Raw genomic sequence first — 24,420 nt, 5'->3', positions numbered from 1 at the left:
AATCCTACTAAGGAATACCCCTTATGAGGTTTGATCACATCTAAAATTCAGAGTGCCCCACCTGTTATTTGTAAAATATGTTTTCGCGTCGGTATTTGCAATATGAATCTTTTGGAACATAAATATTATACTCAGGTGAACAATACTTCTCATCCTTTAACATTTTCGGCGGAATTGTGAGTGGGCCTTGTTAGATAATTAGATTGTTTTATTATGGCGCCGCCGCCGCTACTCATGTTTTGTTATTATGGCCGTTGTGGTTGCTTTTCTCTTGTTTACGAAATATACTAAAGTCTATTAAAGAGCCACTTCTTGTCAAGAACTCCGCATCAGCAGCATACAATTTACAACGTGTCAAAGAATTTTTCAAATTGTATCGAAACAAAAAAAGCTACTCTCTTGTAAGGCACGCGCAAATAAAAGCATTTTATTTGCCAGGTAAACACAAATATATGCAGATACAAATGGAAATACACAGAATTTGGCGAGGGTCGGATAGCGCGGAAGTATGGTAGGTCGGCGTCGGTGTGAACGGCGCCTATACGCTACGGTTTTCCTTTTCCAATTAGGTAATAAATTTCGCTATATTTTACCTTGTATTGTATGTTATCCTAATAACATTTATTTTATTCAAACCATTACTACATGTATATTTTTATTTTTGATAATGTGGAACTACCTGAAAAAAGAAAAATACAGTTTAACTAGGAATTTGATCAGAGCAGTACAATTAATAAGTAGATTAGGATGGGATTTTATGTTACACAAATATATAGAAATATTTGAAAGCAGGCACAAGATAGTCAATAGAGTAGCAGCTACTGCTGGTCATGACCTCAGTCAGGAGGATACGACGATGGTGATGATATTTGAAAGTAGCTCATGCATAAATAAAAAATCGTAGGTATTAAGTAAAATTTAAAAAACTTTAACAATGACGACTACGGACAGTAGAGACCTCCAGCAATTATTATCAGGACAACATTTGAGTGACCTCGCACCGCCTGAACGGTGAATGAAGAAGATTATTACGTTCCGAAATGTCAGTAGTTTGAAAATATTATGTAATTTAAAATTTGACTTGAAATAGTGAAGGTCTAATGTCTGAATCAATGATCTGATTTGATTTAATGCCTTCAGTAAACAAGGCCCTGTATGACATTTAAGAATGTTGGTCACATGGAATGTCTATTTTTTCTTTGGATCCTAATACCTCTTTTATTCTAAATCCCGCGTTTTCTGAAGTTGATACATATTCATACAGATCAGAATAATGAATTGATAACTATGTCTCAGTATCAATACGAGCGCAAAACGAGGGAACTATACCATTTGCTGTGTTCCGCACCATATCAGATGAATATGTTATGAATATTCAGTTACTAAGCGGATTGTTCACTACACACTGTCAATAAACTTATACGATATTCCATTATAGTATTGTTGACATCAACCACATTATTATGGTGAAGGAGAAACTGTAATTAACATAGTGTAATTTGATTTAAGGAAACAGTTTTGAAAGACAATTTATTATGATTAAATTTTAAATGCTTGCGATGTCAATTGAACGAACTGTTTTCTTTCGCTAAATATGCAATATCTCTAGCGATTTTACACTCTAAATGTAAATAGCAAACCTCAAAGTGAAATAATTCAACAATTTGAATCGAAAAACATTTACAAAATCAACAGTAATTTTGTGCTGAACGCCAAAACTATATTGGATTTATTCAAATGAGACAAGCTATGCGCCGGCAGTTAGCTCATTGTTTGAACAGTAACTAATAAATACGATTGCCTGCGGTGCCTTACCCGGTCTATGTTGACTAATTACTATTTTATGGCGCCAAGTTAATTGTTATCGCATTCAAGATTTCCAGGTCCATTTTCAATTAGCTTAGTATTTCTGCTGTACGCTTTATACTAGCATTGTTCTGTTTAATCGAATGGAATTTTGAAGCAAGTATTTAATTTATAGCCTGCAAAGCAACAACCGGATACAGCAAGTATCTGTTTAATCTAATTAAATAAGGCAAAGATAATGCTTGTTTGCTTATTGAAATGAAACTACCTGCGTTCGATTGGAAATACTATATTTTTTGCGAATTTTGCAAAAATATTGCAAACCATATCGGATGTTCGTATCAGCCATTGTTGAGAATACAAACGTGCGATGATGAACTTTCTCAACCAATATAATAAAAACCATATTAATAAAAACAATCGTTTATTGCAGCCCATTTGATATGACCTAGGTTTAATAAAAATTAATACTAAACATGAAATTGCGTTTTGAAATTCTGTTTAGTAGAAAAATAAGCATGTGTCTTATTATTTTTAAAATTCACTCCAGTATAAATAAATAAATAATAAATAAATATATTACGACAAATCACACAGATTGAGCCAGCCCCAAAGTAAGTTCGAGACTTGTGTTATGGGATACTAACTCAACGATACTATATTTTATAACAAATACATATGTAGATAAACATCCAAGACCCGGGCCAATCAGGAAAAGGTCATTTTCCATTATGACCCGACCGGGGATCGAATCCGGACCTCTCGGTCCAGTGGCAAGAACTTTACCACTGCGCCACCGAGGTCGTCAAGTATTAACTATTATAAACGTGCATACATACAGCCTCACTTCAGATGCACCGGCGCCTGCAACTACAGGCACTATTAGCATAAATACCGGCTAGTACTACTAGCAGTACTAGTACTCCACTAGTTTTTACATCTTGTATAACGCCGGGCAATGAATGCAAATTACTCGACTCAACGACACAGCAGCTATTCACTACGATTTCATCAACTCGACATTTTGTACAGTGGTTTTTAATTTATATATCGAAAAATTCTCTGTTTCTTTATTTTGAAACATTTTCTTTGTCTAATATGTATTTTTGAATAAATATAATTTTCGAATTTTACAAAAACAAAATAATAATTATCTAAATAGTTCAAATACTTGGGGCAGGCCTGTATTCAGCAGTGGAACCTTGGCGGCGGATGATGACTTTCAATACTTTATATGAAATTCACAAATATAATATATAATCTTGCGAGAAAAAATAATTTTCCGGCCTCCATCTACAAGAAATTCATATCCCAAAGGCATGTAAACATTTCGGGAGTACGTTTGTGATGTAATAAGCGTAAATTTTTGCAGCTGTCCCACGCGAGCACAACTTTATATTTATTGCTATAGCCAGATACGACTTTAACTACCTTCAGATTACTCGAGGCGATGTTTTTCTAAAAGTGAGATGGTAACATAGAATTTTTGTAAGGAGTTTAGCTTATGTTACGTCACGAAAGATAAATCAAGTTTATGTGACGCGTTCTGCCACACTTGAATTTATGTTGCTGTGAGTGCGTTCCCTCTAATGTATTCCTTTAGTAGGTGGATAGAGATTTCTCTTCTTTTTAGTGAAATTTCGCGTGTGGTTATTTACTGAGTGAGATAAATCATAATCAGAATTTACTGCTTGTTCGAAATAATTCTATTAAGATTGAGCTATAAATGATATACTTATCTACTTCATATTTTTGGTTTGTAATCTTTATTATAATATTGGAAATTTTGGTTAGTGCATACGAGGCGGGATTATCGCGCGAGGTAAAGCCGAGCTATATAAAGCCGATGTTATAACGAATAGTTTATTCATGAAACAAGTATCGTTTATTATTACATATGAATACGAATACATACTAGAAGTTGACAAGTATAATATTAAGTGTCGAAAATATTAGCAAGTGAATTAAAATCCAGATCATCTGTATGTAAATTACTTAATTAAATATTCAAAAGAAACACACGAAAAGAGAAAATATAATTTGTCCGCTTTAATTTTAAAGTAAACACAATTTGTATGCACATAAGAATTGCATTGGGCGTACAAGATAATGAATAATTATCTTAACAACTCAATATATCCCTTTGTTCCCGAGCGGCCCCGCCGCGACGTGACTTGATTTAAATAAAAAAATCTCTCCGAATTTAAACACAAAGAACTATAATTAGGTTCGATAATAAGGTTGCCTTTATTGTACCGGTTGGGGTACTATGGAAATTATTATGATAATATAATTTTAACATAAATGTAAAAGAATTTGTGGAGTCATGCATGTCCGGACTTGGCATTCGAGCGAGGTGGTTCCCGCGTCTGAATTGGTTCCAGCAGGCGTGATGCGGCGAATACATACCATACGCAGTTGGTCTAATTCATAACCGGTCGCGGCTATCTAATATTATATGTTACTGACTATGTGATTAATTCATAATTCCCGCGCGTTTTGAATATAGTCAAGCCATGTGAAGAATAAGGTTATATCACTTTGATATAATTTGTAATGGATATAAAAACCATAGCATATACATTTCTATGGTATCACTTTAAATCAGATTTATATCAGAAACTTAGGTTTAAACATTTATTGACTCATAAAGAATAAATTCACTTACAATGAGTCTTATAAACTAAAACTTTGCTTGCCGATACGACTCTGAATAAAAGAATGCCTGAAATTATGTGCAAAGAATAATGTTTATGTGTCTAAGGGAAACTCACACTTTTAAACATCAAATTAATATAATATTGACGCTACGAACTTTTACCTTGTAGGTATAGAGGTATATACTTCGTTCAATTTATGTGGGCGTGGACTAACCTTTTTTCTGTTACATATCAACGGCTTTTATCACTTTTCCTTTTTTTTCTTAGGTTTATATTTCTCAGAGACAAGTACATAATATATAATGTTATAAAATATTACTATAGTGACCAAATTTTCATTTATAATTAGGTAATTCGATATATAAATATTACTCTAAAATGTAAATTTGTTACTACTTATTCGTCCATTAGTTATTCGTTTACAACATTCATTTGTATTTAAATACAATAAATGCCAATTAACAATTAATAAAATTCCAATCATAGTTTATTAATTGAATTTCTTTCAATAGTCGGTGCGTTTTGGTCATAGATATTTATGACTTCAATAAAAATATTAACTGTAGAGTGGATGTAAACAGTTGTTGTGATAACTTGGAAATGACAGTCGTTATCCCAGTCAGAATCATGCTTCCCACATAAATTGGAATCCCTCAACGGATTTAACAAGGAGAGTTGCGAAGTGCGATTAGGGGCACTTAATAATGAATTTAGTTTACACGCATACCTAAGTTGTTCGTGCATGATCGATGGAATAGGTTTCTCATTAAGGAAATTCTCTGTCTCGTCCGAGCGTATTCCCTGTTTCATCTTCAGCCTTTTGGCGTCGAAGCCCAGGGTCATCCAGTCGGTTTCATCTTTCAATCTTCTTACAGTAAGTTCAAATCACAGTTCAAATGATCTTTAAGTTAAAACAGGGCGGAATATATGTAAATTTATGAATGTGTGATTTTATTTGTAAGTAATATTTTCATATAAATCAAATGCGAATTCTTATCAGCGACTGCAAACATGGAGCCGCAATAAAAGATAATTTACTTTAACAAACATTTATTTGAACACTAACGACGTAATTTATAAAAAAAAAACTGAAAGCATTCTTTAAACTCAAGTATGTCTTGTCACTTTCGAGATTTATAATATTTGACATTGACAGAAACAGACAAAACATACTTTAACTTAAAATATGCTTTATCTGTTTTTATAAGGGGCTAACCATCATCTCTTAAAGCGATCCAGCTCAGGGCCTAAACTGATATGCGTCGCAAATTCGTACCATGAAGCAAAATTTTAATACCATCTATTGCGATTCATTTCAGGTTCCTAAATTAAACTGCACATTTGAATCGTTTCGTAAAAGTTGAAGGCCTGTAGGGTAAGTACGAATCAAATTTACTGTGCGGATGTATGTTCTCAATATATCCATGTTAGTTTGAACGCAGTCGGTCGGGTGGCTCAAATTACGGCATGTTGCAAAGAAAACCAATAGCAGGATTTCACGCCACTAGTTTTATTGAAAAGCACTGTACGAGCTCATTTTTGCCGCCTTTTTTGTTCTGCTCCACAATAACTCCAGCTTTCTGTAGATATTTATTCCTGGTGTGTATTTTGAAAGAGTTTTTGATCGAAATCGTTTCAACATAGGTATTGAAATCGTGAATGTTAATTAATAAAATAAAATGTATAAACTGAAGGAATGTTAAAACAATTATAATTGTACTTGTTATTTTACTAAATGTGAATTTAATATGAAACTAAGTACAAATACTATTTATTTATGAAGAATATTTTTCCACTAGACTACGTTTTTATTTAGTTTTTGTTTTTTTGTTTCGAAGAATGTATTTAACTTAACAACTTAGCTTATTAATGATAACATCCAAAACATTATATTTTTTTGTTAAGGAGTTCACAGTGACTGCAGTAGTTTATTCTGATGAACAGAATTCATTCTTAGAATTTCATTAGCTCCCACTACCTCACAAAATCATCACATTGTAATTCATTGTATATTGTCTTTCACCCACAATCCACAATCCTAACCGTACTGAGCTAGTGCCAACACGCGTCGCCCACGACCGTTCTTTATGGTAGCTCCTCCGCCTCGACAAGTCCCACTTGTGGACTAGACACGAACACGACACCATGGAACCAGTTTTATGATGCCTATAAAACTTAACCGTTTCAATTATAGAAACCTTTGCAAATATTTCTATAAACCCTATCGAGAATGTGTTTATGGAAACAATTGCTTAAGACTAGGTAGGTGTATGTACGACACAAGTTAGTTTTATTTTACGGAGAGAGAAAGTGGACTGATCATTTTTATAAAAAAAATATTTTTAATGTAATAAAGGTGTGTGCTGAAGAATGAGAACAACACAACATTGGTGTGATGATGATGATAATTTTAAAGGGCTTTTGTAAAGTTGGGTTTCCAATATCTGTGAACGATACTATAGACAGAGCTATTCCCATAACGCAATCTTATTTCCTGGAAGGTTGAATGTATTAATAAACCAGTGTTATTTATGTAATTCTTTCTCGATCAAAAATACAATTATCATGTTATGTACTTAGGATTATGTATTTGGTACACCCTTAGTATGTACATACATGTGTTGACATACTAAGGTTCTCTTTTGTGGTCCTAACAACTTTTTTGGTTTGGACCACGTTATATCGTAACTAATATTTTTATGACAGATCCTGGTCTATCGTCTGGAATTGAAGTGGAGACTCGTGTTTGATTCATAAATATTGTGATTGTTTCAATACTGTGTGTGTTAAGTGAGTAATAGAATTTTATTTTATTATTGCTCTTCTAAGTTTTGTTATTTTAGAGCAATTCGATGGCGCTGTATAAGTAAACATGTAACAAAGATTGTCGCCTATAGGCTCCATAAACAGCGGAAGATTGTTTCCTATGTCTATGAATATTAAAGTTTAGCTATAAATAATAATAATAGTGGAAGCCTGAGCCTATTGCCAATACTGGATGCTACTAACGATTTTGATGTGAAGTGCATAGTTATATTACTATCTCTATCATCTGTCTGACTTTTCTTTCTATGTATTGCGAAGTATGTACATAAGTATAACGTATAGTTATTGTATAGGTATTAGTCATACTTTTTACCACGTTTATCAAAACATGCAGGTACTTTACATCAAAAACTGCTTAGCGGTTTTTTAATGATATGTGTAGTACTCAACGCCAACATAAAATGTATTACACATACATGTGTAGAATTCAAATGCTTTCAGATACCTATCTGATATTTATATTAAATGAATACTAATATTCAATTATTAACATTAGTTTTGATCTGGATAGAGAGACCAATGTGCTTCGTATTGTTTAATGGATTAAACCGGCTTTTGTCCCTCGGCGGCGATACAGGTAACCCGTAATGGAATTAAATTCTGTTTCAGCTCAAAGAAAGCGCTCTATTACATCTGTTACAGTTCTCGGAAAATATAATATAGAAAATATATTTACTTTATAAATATTTTAAAAGATTTATTCCGTTATGAATTTGTGTCGTATGCTTTAATATTTTAAATAAGTGTTGTATAGATGATGCAAGAAATGTAATGAATCATCATTCGATCAATCATTATAATTTTAGTAGTTTGTAACTAAAATATCTGACTAACTTGTGCTTATGTACTCCAATGAAATAAAACTATTCCAATCCCAACTAATCTTATAAAATTAATGTGAAAATAAATTTGTTTGTTACCTCTTCACGCTTTATGTTCTAAACCAATATTCTTGAAATTTTTCATAGGTATTCTTAAAGAGTATAGAGAAGGACATAGGCTACCTTTTACTTCGCAAAAAAAATCATATCTCACGGACGTGGTCTGTTACGTGGGCGTAGCCGCTGCTAATAGTCATCTCTGCTGCTTAAACCTATAGTAAAGCATATTTGTTAAGGAATGCAATATAACATTACCAAGTTAACACAATACCCTAACTTCAGCGAATGTGACATTAATACGGTGATAACAGTAATACAAAATAGAGGCGTGAAGCTCGATTTAATAGCCTGATATCCGATACAGTGATTTAGCCAATATACTGATCGCAGTAATTCAATCGCCTCGATTCCACTAATGGCAAGTTTTATTGCGAAATCAGCTATGAAATGGACGTTCGAATATGTTCGGTGTTCATGATGTGAACACTCTGTTACAATGCAATATGTTGTTGAGAATTTCAAAACCACTTTTACCGATTTGTTTAAAAAATATTGTGTAACCATGTTCTATTTTAAACTTGTAAAATTTTTCACATACTTGTTTATCACCGTAATTGATTGCTTTTAGTATCTTTGCAAATTTTAGTACCAACCTTCTATTCAGTACTAATTAACATCATCCTAAAGTAAGTCAGTACTTACGTACGTACTACTACAAGTTGTCTATCATTTTTATAATGTCAATAGATGCATATGAAAAATATTTGTTTTTGGAGTTAAAACTAGGATATGGGACATTTTTGAACGCTAACTACAATCTCCGTAACGTTGTGTGCTCGTGCAATCATGTATATCTTCAGAAATGTTATTAATACCATATGAGTAAACATAATTATGTACCTACCTGTACATTTCTGCTAGCTCCAATATTTGCAAGAGAGATGTATGTAAATATTTTTCTCAGCGGCGCTTACTGATGTTCCGACGAGATGGCAATAACGCTGACAGACGTAATGAGGAAGGCTGGTTGTAAGCCTTCGCCAAGACGTGTTTGGTGATATATATTTATTATATTGTAAGGTTTAAGGTTGAATGTTGTTTATCTGAGGTATGTTAATAAGTTTGTATGTGGTGTTGGGAGCGCCGCGGGGCCCGCTGTAACGAGCGACGCGATGACGGGCGCCGGCGATCCTGTGAGGCCTTCGCAGCTGTGGCGTAGCTAAATAAGCTTAGGCCCTGGTGTAAAAAAGATTTAAAAAACCTTAACTAAGCTTTTTTATGCTTCTAAACAGACGAAAGTCACTGCAGCCTATGAACGTTGTCGACTTATTTTTATGATATGTATAAGATGATCAGCAGATAACTGTAAGTACTGATGTTAAACTTAACTAGATATTAAAATTATCCCTAATAAACTTGTGTAATTGAAGTGTAATAAAATTTAAATTAAACATCTTAGTTGGGGTGAAACATAGTAATAAAATTACGAATGTGCGACCTATACAAAAGGCCGCTGCTCAGAGGCCGAGGGCCCCCTGAGCTTGGGAACGCCGGTGCCCGACCGTCTTAGTTAGCGACGCTGACACTTTGAGTGCGCCTCTTTTTAAAAAATTAGCTCTTGAATTTTAACTCCAATGGTCGCCATTTTACGAAATAAACGAGTCTCATCTCATCTCGCTAAAACAACGTATGCTGCTCTTTTATGTGTAAACAAATTATTCAGAGAAAATGCGGGAGACATTTTTTCATTACAGTAAAAAAAATGTAACTATGATATTTTGGGTTTGTTCTGTATTTATCTGATGACGTCTCATCTGGTTCAATATTTTTGCTTTACTCATGCGACGACGATAAACTTAATTTCAAATTACTATATGCTATCACACACTCAACCGATTGTATACTGCTCGTATTTTACAATGGTTAATTGTTACTAATCAAAACGTCATCGTCATTGGATTATACCGGAACAACCCGGTATTTTGTACAAGTAATATTTTATGATTTTACGCAGCGAGTTTTAACTAATTACAACTGCTAATACAGTTGTAATTAGGTAAAACTCGCTGCAACTTAAAATTGCTCTTTAAATGGTTTTGCTAGGTATCATATCATACCACTAAGTACCAACTACTTGATACTTGTCACGTGTCATTCGAGCTGATATGTCTAGTGTAATGTGAACATTTGTGGATTAGAAGATGTGGATTGTAATCCAATTCAAGTAAATACCTATTTAGATATCGTAAAGTTTATCTACACAAATCACGAACGATTCCAACTTTCTTCTTTTAGGTATTTTATTTTGTTTTATTTTACTTTTAACTGAAAATGTTAAACATAAGGTAAACGTAAATACATGAATAAAATACGTTCAGATACAAGACAACAACAAAAATGATGGAAATACTTTTAAAATATATAAAGCTGACGAACCTTCAGCTTACACTAATCAGTCATGTGAGCGAGCGTTTCGAATTTCCCATGAAAACTTGATAGCTAATAGTCGATGGGCTGCAACTTGTGATTAAACTGACGATGTCTACCCGAGTTACAATTAATTAGCCTATAACTGGCACTGCAATAACTTTGGAAGCGCTGGGACGCGAAAGGCTGTAACTTAGATTAGAAAGTTACTTCACTGTCATAGAGTTAGCCGACGATGCTCACTTGTTATCCAGTCTTGTTTGTGTAGGTCATTTAACTGAAATATAATATATTCATAATCAGGATAGGCTCCTAGGGTTAGGGCTGGAATATAGGTTTCACAAATATTTTTGAATATATTATTATTTATATTATTATGAATCATCAAATGTGAATGTCGATGTGAATTCAAATACAATAATATAATACGTAAATCATATTTATGAAAAGATACGCGAGCAGTTATGACGTCACACATAGAACGGTTGAATAGAGACAGATGCAGCAAAATAATAATGTGCTTTGTTATGATATATCGTCGTGCTTTATGAGCGAAATGAACTATTTTTCTCCATTACTATCTTCATAACAGCCACAGAACACACGCTAGCTCTCTGTCACATAATATTCTCATAAGGTTCAGTTTCATGTGCACACTTCGCCATTCTCTGCTTAGTTTCACGTCATGAGCAGAATACGTCTGTTATGCTGTGTTCGCCAAAATAACTCAAAATTACAATAGTGCCTAACCCGGGCACTAACTACAATACGTGTCCATTGTTTAAACTGCAGCACATAAATCGAAATAGATTACAAACATTTTATTTTCCAGTTTTAAATTGCTTTAAAAACACGATTGCTTCTGCCTTGGCTATAAATTTTTAAAGTCATATTTGTCGCCTTCGCTAGCGGGCGGAGCGGCCACGCACTAAATCCGATAGTTTCTCTGCCTCTCCCAGTTTTCCCACGCTCCCCACGCAAACTAAAAACCACTTCGATGTGACGCTGGACAATAGTATCATAATTCTCCTTAACTTTAAACTTAATGTAGCTTCGCTGTCCATTCGTGTCATTCTGTTGAGGACTTATTTACATGAAAGCTTTTTATAATTCTATTTTTTATTATTTCTGTACGTGAACTGAGCTTTGTCCACAGTTCCAACATCTCATGTCTCAAATGTCAGATTAATCTTAGGCTTTGCGTACATGGTTGATTGTGCGAATAATATAATCCGTCGGAGCTGCGCCACGTGTAGTTCACGAGAGCGTCAAAGCCGAGCGCAAAGGAACAAAGCCTCCAATTACCCGAGCGGGCACGCTGTGGGCTTTTAGTGAATAATGAGCCGCTTATCCTCAAGAATGACGGGTTCACTAGAATTGTTCTGTAGTGGGCTGCAGGGTTGCAGGCCACCCGGCGACTGCTGAGTTTCCAAAGGCCGGCACGCCCGACCCTGCTCTGACGCTGCGGTCACTGCGTCAACACAATTTTGCGCCCGCCTTTTCCCCTCACTTTGACATTTTACACAAAACGGACGCGGTCACCGCACAAGCTCCTCTACCTATGTCGCTTATATATATTAAACTGAGAATACGCCACCGCCATTCAATTTTCTGCTAACAATGCGTTCAAAAGCGCCGTAGTGGACAAATCGTTCGTATTGTTCTTTAATCACGAAACCGATGTTGCTTGTTTGTTTTAATAACGAACAAGAAATTGTTCGATATACCTCTAGGCTATAAGTGTTGTTATCAGAAAGTTGTAGCTTGTGAGTATCCATAACTCTGTAGATTTAAAATAGCTCCGCTATGAAAATGAGAGTAACGTTCAAAAGGCTTTTATTATTTAAACAAAGAATGGATTTCACCCGCCAGAAGAATTTCCAAAAGAGTAGAACAGAAACAACAATGATGTAAAACAAATTAGATCTCGTATTAGGTACATCATTTAAGTGACGCATACTAAGAAATTAACTTGGAAAATATTCATTGCTTAAGTAAATGTCAATGGTGAATTTCAGAAATAAAGGCTTGACATTTTAACTTCAGAAGAAAATAGTCAAACAGCAAGTAGGGGATAATAATCATAAGACTGGAAACGTTTATTCCTATTCAGCAAAATGTTTTCGTGGGAAATGCCGACACGGAACGCTCGGATTATTGCGTTCAGTTTCATTCTACTTTAAAAAGAACAAAGTATATTTTAGATTACAACAGATTATAGAGATGATATGACATACTATAGATGACCTGTAACAATTTGAATATCTAATTAGAAATATTCATAAAAATCATCCCAGCTTTTTTGCACAAATACCTACATAGGTAACTCATACAAATATGTAACAACAGTGGCTCGTTTAAATAATTGATGTTTGCAATGAAGTGTCAACATTCTAGTCGCTATACAACGGTGATGAATGTCGTCTAATTTGAGAATACAGTATCAAATTAATACTAAATTCACAAATCATTAAATTAAAAATATTTGTATACACATCTTGTAACATTATGCGATAATATCCTATAATTTTCTGGCTTCCACTCCTATTAGTAATAGCCGGTATGTAATGCAGTCAAGCTTCGTTAGAATAACATTAAAATCAAATAAAGAGCACTGCCTTTACTTGTTAACCAATAATCTCCTTATATGTTATCAACAATAAATTTTTGTTGTTACGGCTGCCAACAGCCATTATAGGCATGCATATTAGCATATAATATAAATTTTCTTTGCATAAACTCCCACTGAAACGCCATGTGGGTACCCCCCGTGGAAACTATGTGCAAAAATATAAAAGCTAGAAATTATTATGACATGTGAGGCTGGACTGGATCGGTTCGAGATTCTAAAATGTTAATTGGATAGCTCATGGTTTGTAAACAATGTGAAAATGACAATATTTTATAATTATACGTGAAGACCGTGTGAAGTTGAGAGAAAAATTCACAGAGGGAATATGAACGTTTTTACTAACATTGATATTGCTCAGTCGCAGCTAAAATACCAGTTATAAATTGGTTTTCATTTTACTCAAATATTTTTTAACATAAAATTTTCTGTACTTAAGTGCTTTGCTTTTTCACAATTCTCATTATTATGAAATCGACACCGACAAAATTTATATGGGAAATTTTGTGATGATAAAGTATCTGTTCATTTTCCATATGATTATGTAATTGCAAAAATTATTGCTTTATTATCACTAAAGCGAGTATCATTCCAATTCAATCAATTATTTTGAAATCACGTCAAAACTTTAAATAATAAAAAAAAATAGGAGTTTCTACTTTCTACTCTATTTTTGTTTTATGACAAAGGATAAAAATTAACCTATTGTTTTTTTCTTGGTTCCGTTCCGTTCAGTCGAATGGATTAATATGGAACGTCGAAATGTCATGTTTTTATTCAGATTTAAACTTTTTTGGGGTTATTGTATACTATACCTTGTATGATGCTTATCGTTGCTTGTATGATGTGATTTGTTTAAAAATCCATACTTTATAGATATCACAATAAATTGCGAAAGTTTGTCACGTTTTTGTGGCTATAAAACAGTCTGTGCATGATACACACGTAACTAAATTAAAGTTTCTGCCTATCTCATAAAGAAAAATAGAAGTTAAATTATGTATGAATAAGTATATACACTTCTTAGTAATTAATAACTCTGGTTGCAAATTGAGATCTATGAAAATCAACCATAGAGTAGACCAATGACATACAGATGACAGACGACGATACATTCCTGAATTACAGATTTTATTGCAGCAACAATTATTTATGCTTAACCGCAACATTATGACGCGGCATTAAGTTTATAGAAATGCGTAAGTACCACCTTTGTCAGGCGAGAATGATTGGAACCAGTATGAATAACTTATAGTGTTTTATCGTGAGAGCTTAGAGGTTTGTAAAATAGAAATAGGACAAATGTCATCCTTGGCCATGCATGTGCCTTCGTTACTTTCGCGGAAGAACGACTGGAGTTGGTGAGAATAACTTAGTACGGTGTACTATAGTGTTAACACAAAGGTCTGTTAAATAGAACATATGTCATCTATGATTATAAAAGTATAATAAATATACTACTTTTGTCTCGTCTCATGTTCGACGAGACAAAAGAAGTTTATTTATTATACCATTATGAAATTCAGTTAGGTACTAGCAAATAGACCTAATGAGGTTCATCCAAATAATAAATTAGTCTCATTATTTAGAAATCTCGATGAGAATTACGATATAATAATTTATATTGATTCAAACATCAATACCAGTACAATTTAATCACCTGTGTATCATCACGATCAACCCTTACAAGAAAATGCACATTTCATTAGGTCGTAATTTTCATGTTTTGGCAATTTCACTTTTAGTGTCTGTAATTAAAGTGTCCCCAGTTTGAATATTTGACGAGCTCTACCAATAATGTTTTAATATCCCGAATTCCTCGCCGTATATGAGAGAACCTTATATAATAATGTCTTTATTAGACCCGTTTTGTGTATACATATTTCTAGCAATTCTTCGTAGAAATATGCAAAATGAATTGTTTATTTCGTTATATGAATAGTTATTTTATTTTACAGTCCAAGGCTAATCTTATTCATTATTGAAAAGTCGATCACGATTTTCTTGATTTCTCGTGCAGCAAAGAAAAAGGCTGAATAAAATGAGGAACTTGAAGCTGTCCAAAACCATTGCAAAGTTGCAGCTATTACTACAGTATTTCTTTTTTGTTGACCTATTATGGCTATTTTATATAGTATGGTAACTTGATGCATTCATGTCCAGTTACCATGCACAGATAACTGAGACATGCCGTGAAATTCAAACAAAACGAAATACTATAAATAAATTTATGCATTAACTTATGTAGTGCAGATAGAGAAGCGACAACATAAGCGACGCAGTGAAGCGAACGCAATTTGTGGACCATTTCTCTCGCACACTGCGACACTTCAGCGGATTGAGGCGACAGAGTTATGGGGATATACCCGGGCACTAAATAGCACTATACATCTAAAATATATACTATCGGTTGTGTCAGTACAACAGAAATAACATATAATTAGAATTTACTGTTTTTTCTATCGGGCGATGGTAAATTTTCTATAATTAACATTTTATTCTTTTAAATACTACTTTTATAGTAATTTGATTAGTATTTAAAACTGCGGTTCATTCGCCATGCCACATGGTAGTCCGTGTACAGTCGACAACCTATTTAATTATTTGATTGTCAGGGGTTCATGGCTCCAGGGTAACTTGACTTCTTAAAGGGTAACTAAACTAAAACATATTGTAATTTTTTTTCATAGTTCTATGCTCGTGGGTGTGCTCGTAAACAAGGACTATTTTTATCCTTAAACCCAGATGTTGACGCTTTAATAACTACAGATGTTGCGTCATCCATTCTACACTAACACTGAGCAATTTGTAGTGCATTTCTCTTTGCAGCGGATTCAGCTGACATCATACTATCGATACCGTTCAGAATTACAGCTTTTGTCTTTATACCATCCAATCAATTCGCTTTTTATTGTAAAGTGTGACCATAAGTAGCTCTCGTCGTTCGAAGTCTCGTTAAACTAAGTCGATAAATGGAAAATGCTTGAAATAATTTCTGTCAGCACTCCGAACGTATATATAACAATGTCGTTGAGTTTTGTTCTCGATTCATGACTTAAGTTTCTAGTTTTGTTTGCAGTTTTTATAATGCAACAAATAAGTGCTAAGAATTTCAGTACTTTATTTAATCTCAATAATGTAGTAAAAACCTAAGTGTCTATATAAAATATTACATTAGATGGTGGTAAAGATAAGAAGATAGTAAATAATTTTATTGGCATTTCTATATAGTTCAATATCTTGAAATGGCGACGCAGCGGTTTTCGCTCTAATCTCTAGCTGCAGGCTTTTTATTTTTCCAGTTATAGCAAATCTGTGCCAACCCCAATCGTGTCACATGTCCGCAAGGGTCTATAGTAGTGGCCTTGTGTTGAAGTGTACTATATTTTTTGTTAGACACACGTATCATTGTTGTGTTCAAAAGTGTATCGTAACCTTAGAAAGTACAACAATGCTACTTACAAAATCTTTTAAGTAGATAATTTTCTTAATAAATTTTATAGCATTATCTACATCAATTTTTGCTTTTTGAAGACAATATGTATTTTATTATTATATATACTACTAAAGGCTTTTTTTTAAATCTACTATAAGTGCATTTACAAGAATGTTTGTCCAAGTAACGTCTGGCTTTCGATCTTTTGACCGACGTCTTAAACTTCCATTTCTTGAGGAAGTCAACGATTTGTTCAGAGAATACAACAGAATTAGAAAGGATCCTGCAATAAGTACGCACTTGGAGTACTCAATGCATTAAAAGTTAACCTATTTGTATGCGAACTCAGACAACCATAAATATAATTTATATGAGGTCTTGGTCTTGGCCTTACATTCACCATACAGTTATTGCAAATGAGGCTAAATATTGAGATGGTCACAACAATTATACCTTAATGTTTATAGGATACAGTAAGGTATTGTGCTTACCAAACAAAATTATTTTAATTTGTATCATAGTAATAAAATACCAAATATTATATTTATTTCAATTGAAATAACTATATTACTGACAGTCTGTATTGATTGTAAAAAAGCTAGGTTAATAGTAAGGCAACTATAATTAAGATATAAGAAGAGGTACATGAAGGGATACTACAAGTGAACATACAAATATCAACATCAGACGAAACTTTGTTGTACTGATTGCGTCTGATAAATAAGTAACAAAATAATAGAATAGGATATATATATTTACGGCACGCGACAGTACGAAAACTGTTGGCGGCTTAGCTCAACTCGCAGCTTGCAGCTTATTTATCCGTCTGGAATCCGAGGAAGAATACCGAAGTTTGTTTGCGTTCCGTTCGATCGCGCGTGTTCCAGCGAAGTGGAGCGCTTTAAGCGCTTACCGACCACAAAATGCAATTATCGACCGCTGTCTGCCACAGCTATGCTGGAATTGCATTCCAATGCTGCAGCCAAGTATGAGCCGGCCAATGTTATGGCCCTCAATATATGGGAGCCCCGTTTGGGTCGCCGGTGAAGCACCACAGATTGTTCCGTTTCTCCGCTTTTATGTCGTCATTTTTGGATGGTATTTTTCTAATCACCCTCGAAAGTGTAGGCTCTCAATTATTCTATCGTGCGAGCGTGGAAATTACATAACTACATCAATTGAAAATCTCGTACAATATAGCAATTGGTACAAATGTCATTAATTAAAAATACGTTTCTTCTGAAAGTGTATTTTTGATTCGGGATACCACGCCAAAGCAACGAAAAATATAACAAAAATAAACAGACAGTTTGTTTTTAATCTTCTCATGAGTCAAAGCTAAGTGTGGGAAATATTCCACGCTTTCATAAGTTGAGGGAATCCAGCAAAATAACAAATTAAAATATAATACAATAAAGCTGTAAATGTATTTTGACCTTATTCTATTTTTATTTCAAACACAAATTAACTTATATTTATATCCTTAGAAGTTATAGTCAAACTGTAAATTACGAAATTACCAGTATTAAAGTGTAACTGAGTGTTGTGGCTATTATGTGGAACAAGCCCTATGAGGAATACGACTAGATATACTGAAAGTGTGACTAAATAATGTTATATCAGTTCTCCCGCCGATTTAATTTTAATTAAATTTGATATTACTATCACAAACTATACCTAACTTGAAATGTTTTTATAAATTGTTTGTTTATGTTGTATGTAAGTAGTTTTAATAGCTTTTCTTGGTTCTGCTTTCTATCTCGATGTAATACGGGCATGTTTAATTTAACTTATGTTAATCAGCTAGCAAACTTTGCAGCTAGAATAAAGCCAATGCTATTGTGAAAACGTGCTTTCAAGTTTTGCACTTGTGTTAAGAACAACAATAATTTTCAAACATCTACAACACCTAGATAAAATTTCTAATATAGTAAGGTATGTATGGTAATAAGTTTGTGATAAAAAAGGTATGGAAAAGTAAAGGTATGAATTTATATGTGCACTTACTAAATCGTATGTAAATGTTAAAGGTTTTGTAGGTAAAATTTTCTAATAAAACCAACTAGGTTTGTTGTAACATACGTTATATATATTATATACGTTATATATAGCATTTTTTATTTGGCCAGTAGGAAACACATCCACCCACTCGTGTTTAGATGGAAACGTAAACAAATTAAAATAAATTCAAGCCGTAATACATATTACGAGTAAAAGATTTTATCTATTCAAAGACTGAAAGATCAGTATATATTATAAAGGCGGTAAAGTGAAATTTATCGAGTTCAAAGGTTCTCTCACTTTCCCAACAACAGGACAGAGCCACGGGAAACATCTAGTTATTAATAAGCTCTTGTAACTTAATCTGGTCCGGCACTAGCGCTGGAATGGAAATTGAAGTTCGAGCCGTGTCAACAAGTTCGTTGATAGAATTATCGATAAAATGTGTTTTGAATACAAATTGAGCATCAGCACTTGGACTACTTTTTTCATCTTATACTATGTTGCATAAAATGACGATAAGTATCATATTTAAAAAATCATGAATAAAATTAATATTCCTGTTTTTTTTTTGTTTGTTTGTCTTACTGAATGTGCAATAGGAGTTCTTACCTACATATTTGTCATTAATATTTTAACGTACCACTGAAGTCTTTCAGACCTTTTATTATTTCTTTATTTTTGAATCGTTACAAAGTTTACTATTATCCGATTTCTAGAGCACCTCCCACGGCGCTTTCATTTTCCGAATCATGGACCAAAACCGTGACAATGGCGAATCGTATATAGGGCTTAGTCGTAGACGTAGGACGTTATAAATCGCTCAGGCGACTGGCCCCGATCACTTTTGTACCACAGCCCATGTTTCTGAACCTACCCGTTCGCCCACGCGCTTCCACGTGCACCAAGATGCATACGCATACTTTCAAAAACTTTCAAACAAATTTGAACTTTATTCCCTCCCCTGTTTGAAGGTTATCGGATGAAGGTTTTTGGAAAAAGGGAACAACTGATCTTGTAGATGTACGCTGAACCTTGACGGTCTACTGGTCGTGTTACGCTACTCTGATAATATTGCATAGTAAAATGAAGTGCCAACTACAAATATGGAATGCAATTATGAGATATACTTAGTTTACTACTCTTTGTTATGAGCAAGTTTATCTACGAGTAGTGAATATATATAGAATAGTACATTTTTCTCATCTGAGAGTTTCTCGGTTTCTTCCTTTGTCGTAATGCTTCAGAGCCCAAGGTAAGCTTTCCTATGTTTTATTGCCTACTTTGCAAGGTTTTCGGTATCTTTAGTTATGAAACTAATCAAGCAAGATTAAATTAGTAGGTACCTATTTATTTTACATAAATATTGGATACATACAACCTATAGTTCATCAACAAAACTATCTTAACCTATACATTAATTAATTAAAATTCGCTATGACTAGTTTAGGCTAGCTTGTTGTACTTATAGAAATGCAGTTGATTGTACTTGTAGATACAAAACAACACGATATTTCTACAGATACTAACCATGCGGTACTAAGTAATACCGAGCCATTCTATTAGTTTGTAATATTCTTTGCGAGCGGCGAGCATACGCTAAGTAGTTACTTAGAACTTGTCTATATTTTCACTTCTGTGGACAAACTGCATTCTCCCATTCGTTTAAAGATGCATAATAGGTAGTAGGTTAACTGGAATTCACGCAAAACTCGACGCAGTCTCTGTCAAGCGCCGCATCCAATAGTAATATCGGAGTTTTTACTCGATATTTATTCAAAATGCCTTACATGTTATTATTTAATGGAATCTACTAAAATGCGTCGATTTAGGATGACACAAGATTAAAAATTTAAAAAATCCTGATCCATAATTTTAACAATATCTAATGAGTCTGAGAATATTCTTTGTATTTTATAGTTTGTTTACTCAGACAACTATTTCTTGGACTAATTATTAAAAATTAATTTTAAAAAGTGCATCAAAAAATTGGTAATTATAAATTTGCGTAAACATCACAAGCAGAATAAATGTCCAATGACATAAAAACAATTTATCATTTTATTGATCGCAGGTTCTTGACCAATAAACCCTAATTATGGCATTGACAAGTGATATATTACAAATTACGATAATGGCAGAACATGAAAAAATGTAAGGGCAATCGAGAATGTCGAATATTCACAAGAGCAGGCAGTGAATATAGACGGGATTAACATATAACAGGTTGCAGTTGCAGCCTGATAAAGCCTCCAGTCTATGTTAGCTCGGCGGGCGGCGCGCGCGCATTCGCTCGCTACTCAGAATATACTCGGATACTGCACTGACGACTTCATAACATGAAGTTCACAATATATTATTTAGGACGAAAAATATTGTATAAACTATAAAAATAACATGCAAATATTTCGAAACCGCTGATATGCAAAAAATGACAAAGATAATCGTTGTCATAGTCTCAGTTTGGGCGCTTTTATTACTCACTACGGATGCGGATTTCGTAATAAAAGGCGCGGTTAAAAAACGGAACACTGTGATAAAAATAAACGACAATTTTCCTCCGCCGTGCTTTTATAACAGTTCCATATTCAAAAACAATGGCACATTGAGACAGATAGTGTTTGCGTCTAAATACATTTTTACGGGGAAAATTTCGAGCGTGCAAAGACGGAGGCGGGAGAATGGGAAACTTAAAAGTGTTATTAAAGTGTTTGTTAGGCGTGTTTTGAAAGGTGATGTTGGTGCCTTAAGTGATATTTTAAATTTTGAAACAAGAACGAAAAATTCATCAAACCGAGCGTATGTGTTTGCTGAAGGGAAAGCTTGGCAAAAAAGATGCGCGGGCGCACAGCAAGGCTGGGGTGCGCTTCTCTTTAGCGCAGAATATTCTTCGCCTCTGAAACTAATAACGGATCCTGTTCCTTCTAGTCTGGATGTAGTAAGAAAAGTGAAAGCTATTATTAAAGGTTAGTAATAAATTACAGCTACCTATCTATAGTTCTAGACCCATGCCATTGTTATTTGAATAAATGACAAAGTAAGTAGGTACTTATTTGTAATGAAGTCTCATGTTAATTGATAAGCTCTTTGCTAAGTTAATAAACTTATCGCAAATCTTGTTAAGTTCTTTTAGTTCGTAATAATATAAACATCATCCATTCAAAGTTCTTTTGGTTTATAATTAACAAACTGCCGTAATAAGAAACATAAACATAGGAAAATACCTCCTCCTAATATTTGTGTATGATTTGTCTCAACAAGGACTTTAATAGTTTCCACTTTCTGTCAAAATGAAACTCTCAGTTTATCTATAAATTAATATCTACCTATTTAATTTTGAGAGGAAAAAATCTAGAATCGAGGGGGAATTAAATATCTCAGTGGTTAAAAGCACTGTCCCAGATACACAGCGGCTTGGGTTCAATTCCCGCTCGATTCCAGATTTTTTCCTGTTCTCATTTTGATATTCATAATCAGTTAAATTATCTATTTCAATTTACCTAGTATTTCTCATGGCTGAGGGTCGTGGATAATTAATAATTACAGATTATTTTAGTTGTAGTTCTAAATACAAATAAAACTACACATAAGGAAACTACACAACTTCGTAGATATATTCAGCGGTGTATCAATAGCTAAGCGTTTATCTCAAAAGATGATTATTGAGTGTGAATTGTTGAAGTGCAGTAAAACCATGTCTGCGATGATTGTACAGAGTTAATATGGCCGCGGCTGTTTCACGTTTACAGTATATTTGCGGTTTCTTTGAAAGCCATATTGCTAGCCAGAGCAAAATAATGGAATTGACTTGTTTATGGTCAATTATGTGTTCTTGCTTTAAATATTTTGCAAATGATATTAAACATTGTGAATAGTTGGAAAATATCTGTTCCTGTTAGAAGATATTTCGTCTTTGTTATTGCGTTTTTAATTACGATTTTAAATTACATAAATATTTTTTGCTTTTTAACAAGCTAATCTATATTTTATTTTTACTTACATATTATAATTGTTGTACTGTTAGGTACGTCGTAACATGTAGCGTCATTTTTATTATTTAATGGCTAAAAGCTTTTATGCGAACGACACTTAAAGATACACAACAATAAGTAAAGCCAAATAAATTATATTATTATGAAAGCACAAACAAGGAACAAAAATAAACTTTAAAAAAACCGTAAGCAGTAAATGAAATACATTAAAATAGGGAAACAGCACTCTTTATTTTTTTAATGATTATTAAGCCCAATCATTAAATTACATAACTATATAATCATAATTAAGTCAAGACTTTATTCATGAAATTGGTCATCAATCTTTTGCTACTATACGATTTAAATAAGTTACTAGATAGGCGATAATTCATCTAACGAAGATAGATGACATATTTATAATAGTTTGCGTCATCTAATTCTATAGCTAAATTATGAAGACGTGTTTCATTTCTTTAAATCGTCTTCGTAGAAGATGTGGGCGGAACCAGAACCTCGTAGCGTGAGAAAATTCAAACAAAATCCGTATGATAGCCTTTATTCTGTCACGGATTTTTAGACATACGATTCTTTGTTGTATTTTATTGGACCAAGGATGAGATACCTTTTTAAGCAATCAAGATGTCTGTTAAACTGATCTGAATTGAGGGCATTTTACTGCTTTACTTTTAAGGTAAATAGGTATCGCGTCATTATATTTACACTAAAAGTGGCTTGCGTTAAAGTAAAAAAAGTTTCAAGTAGTAAATAGAGATAACAGCAATTACTTCAAGAAAGGTTTCAAAAGATATGCCTTGATAAAGACAAGATCGGCAGATAAAAACAAACACGCGACCTCCGGAACAAGGGTTCGATCCTGAGGGATGCCTCGCGCGGTGACCATATTTATTATCAGACCACCGACGTCGCAGAACCGTCCGACCGCATCCGACAAATTTATTGACACTCTTTCAATTAAAGCTATTGTTACCGCGGCCAGACACAGCGGTCACAACAGAACAAAACACGATAAGTCGCCGCATGAATCCGTAATGTCCCTGTACGACCGCCGCCAGTTCCAAAGCCGTAAAAGGAGATTTATTAAAACTATTTGGAAACTGATTCGATCGAATCCGAACGATTTGACATTTAGATAAAGAATAAAATTTATTTTTCCCTCGCTCGGTCCGAGTGACAATGGAATAAAAAGGTTATAAAACGCGGCGGTTGCGGCACTCGCCCACGTCCCACGGGTGTTGTCGGATAGTACGCTACATATCGCCCGAGCGGTCACAGCTGCCAGCTTGCAGATAAAATTCGACGACTGCGTTATTACGAGCTGCCAGCTCTCGCAAGCACGTGTAAATTTCTATGTGAGAATACGGCAGATAAGCTACGTCCAAATCTGCGTGGGCGCAGAGAAAACGGCCGGCGCCGACCGCGGCCTCAGGCGCCAGCCGCCGCCGGGCACTCGCTAACTTCACGCTTTTTTGTATAAACAACCTTGTACATGTCTATATTAATAAGGTCCCGTACCTAGAAAATAACAATAAATGATCATTTCATCAACCTAATTGTGAATGTGGAACTAAATCTAGTTTTTTTATTTATATGGTTTACATTTTTATTGTCTTAAACATTGCAGAAAAGCTAGGAAATATTTTTTATTTAATACTAAATGTTCTACAGTTTGTATATTTTGATGTCTTTTTGATCGTTTTTCAGAACTATTCAACCCAGTATGGCCAACATCTACCTAGAATAGTATTATTATCACAAATAA

General features: G+C 33.9%; 1 protein-coding gene across 4 annotated transcripts in view; it reads left to right on the top strand.

Moving 5' to 3' along the window:
• Nucleotides 1-24,420, top strand: part of LOC128675166 (agrin-like) — a 168,248-nt gene that overhangs the window by 50,966 nt on the left and 92,862 nt on the right. The window contains exon 1 of one of the 4 annotated variants that reach the window (XM_053754426.1): nt 20,941-21,632. The exons of the other annotated variants lie outside the window; for them this stretch is intronic. Coding sequence (XP_053610401.1) covers nt 21,089-21,632 — 544 coding nt within the window. The 5' untranslated portion in view covers nt 20,941-21,088. Of the gene's footprint in view, nt 1-20,940; nt 21,633-24,420 lie in introns of those variants that run through there. 4 annotated transcript variants of the gene reach the window in all.

The sequence above is a fragment of the Plodia interpunctella genome, chromosome 2 (assembly GCF_027563975.2).
Source record: "Plodia interpunctella isolate USDA-ARS_2022_Savannah chromosome 2, ilPloInte3.2, whole genome shotgun sequence".
NCBI lineage: Eukaryota > Metazoa > Arthropoda > Insecta > Lepidoptera > Pyralidae > Plodia > Plodia interpunctella.
The sequence above is the reverse complement of the archived record's forward strand: the minus strand, read 5'-3'. Positions and strand labels throughout refer to the sequence as shown.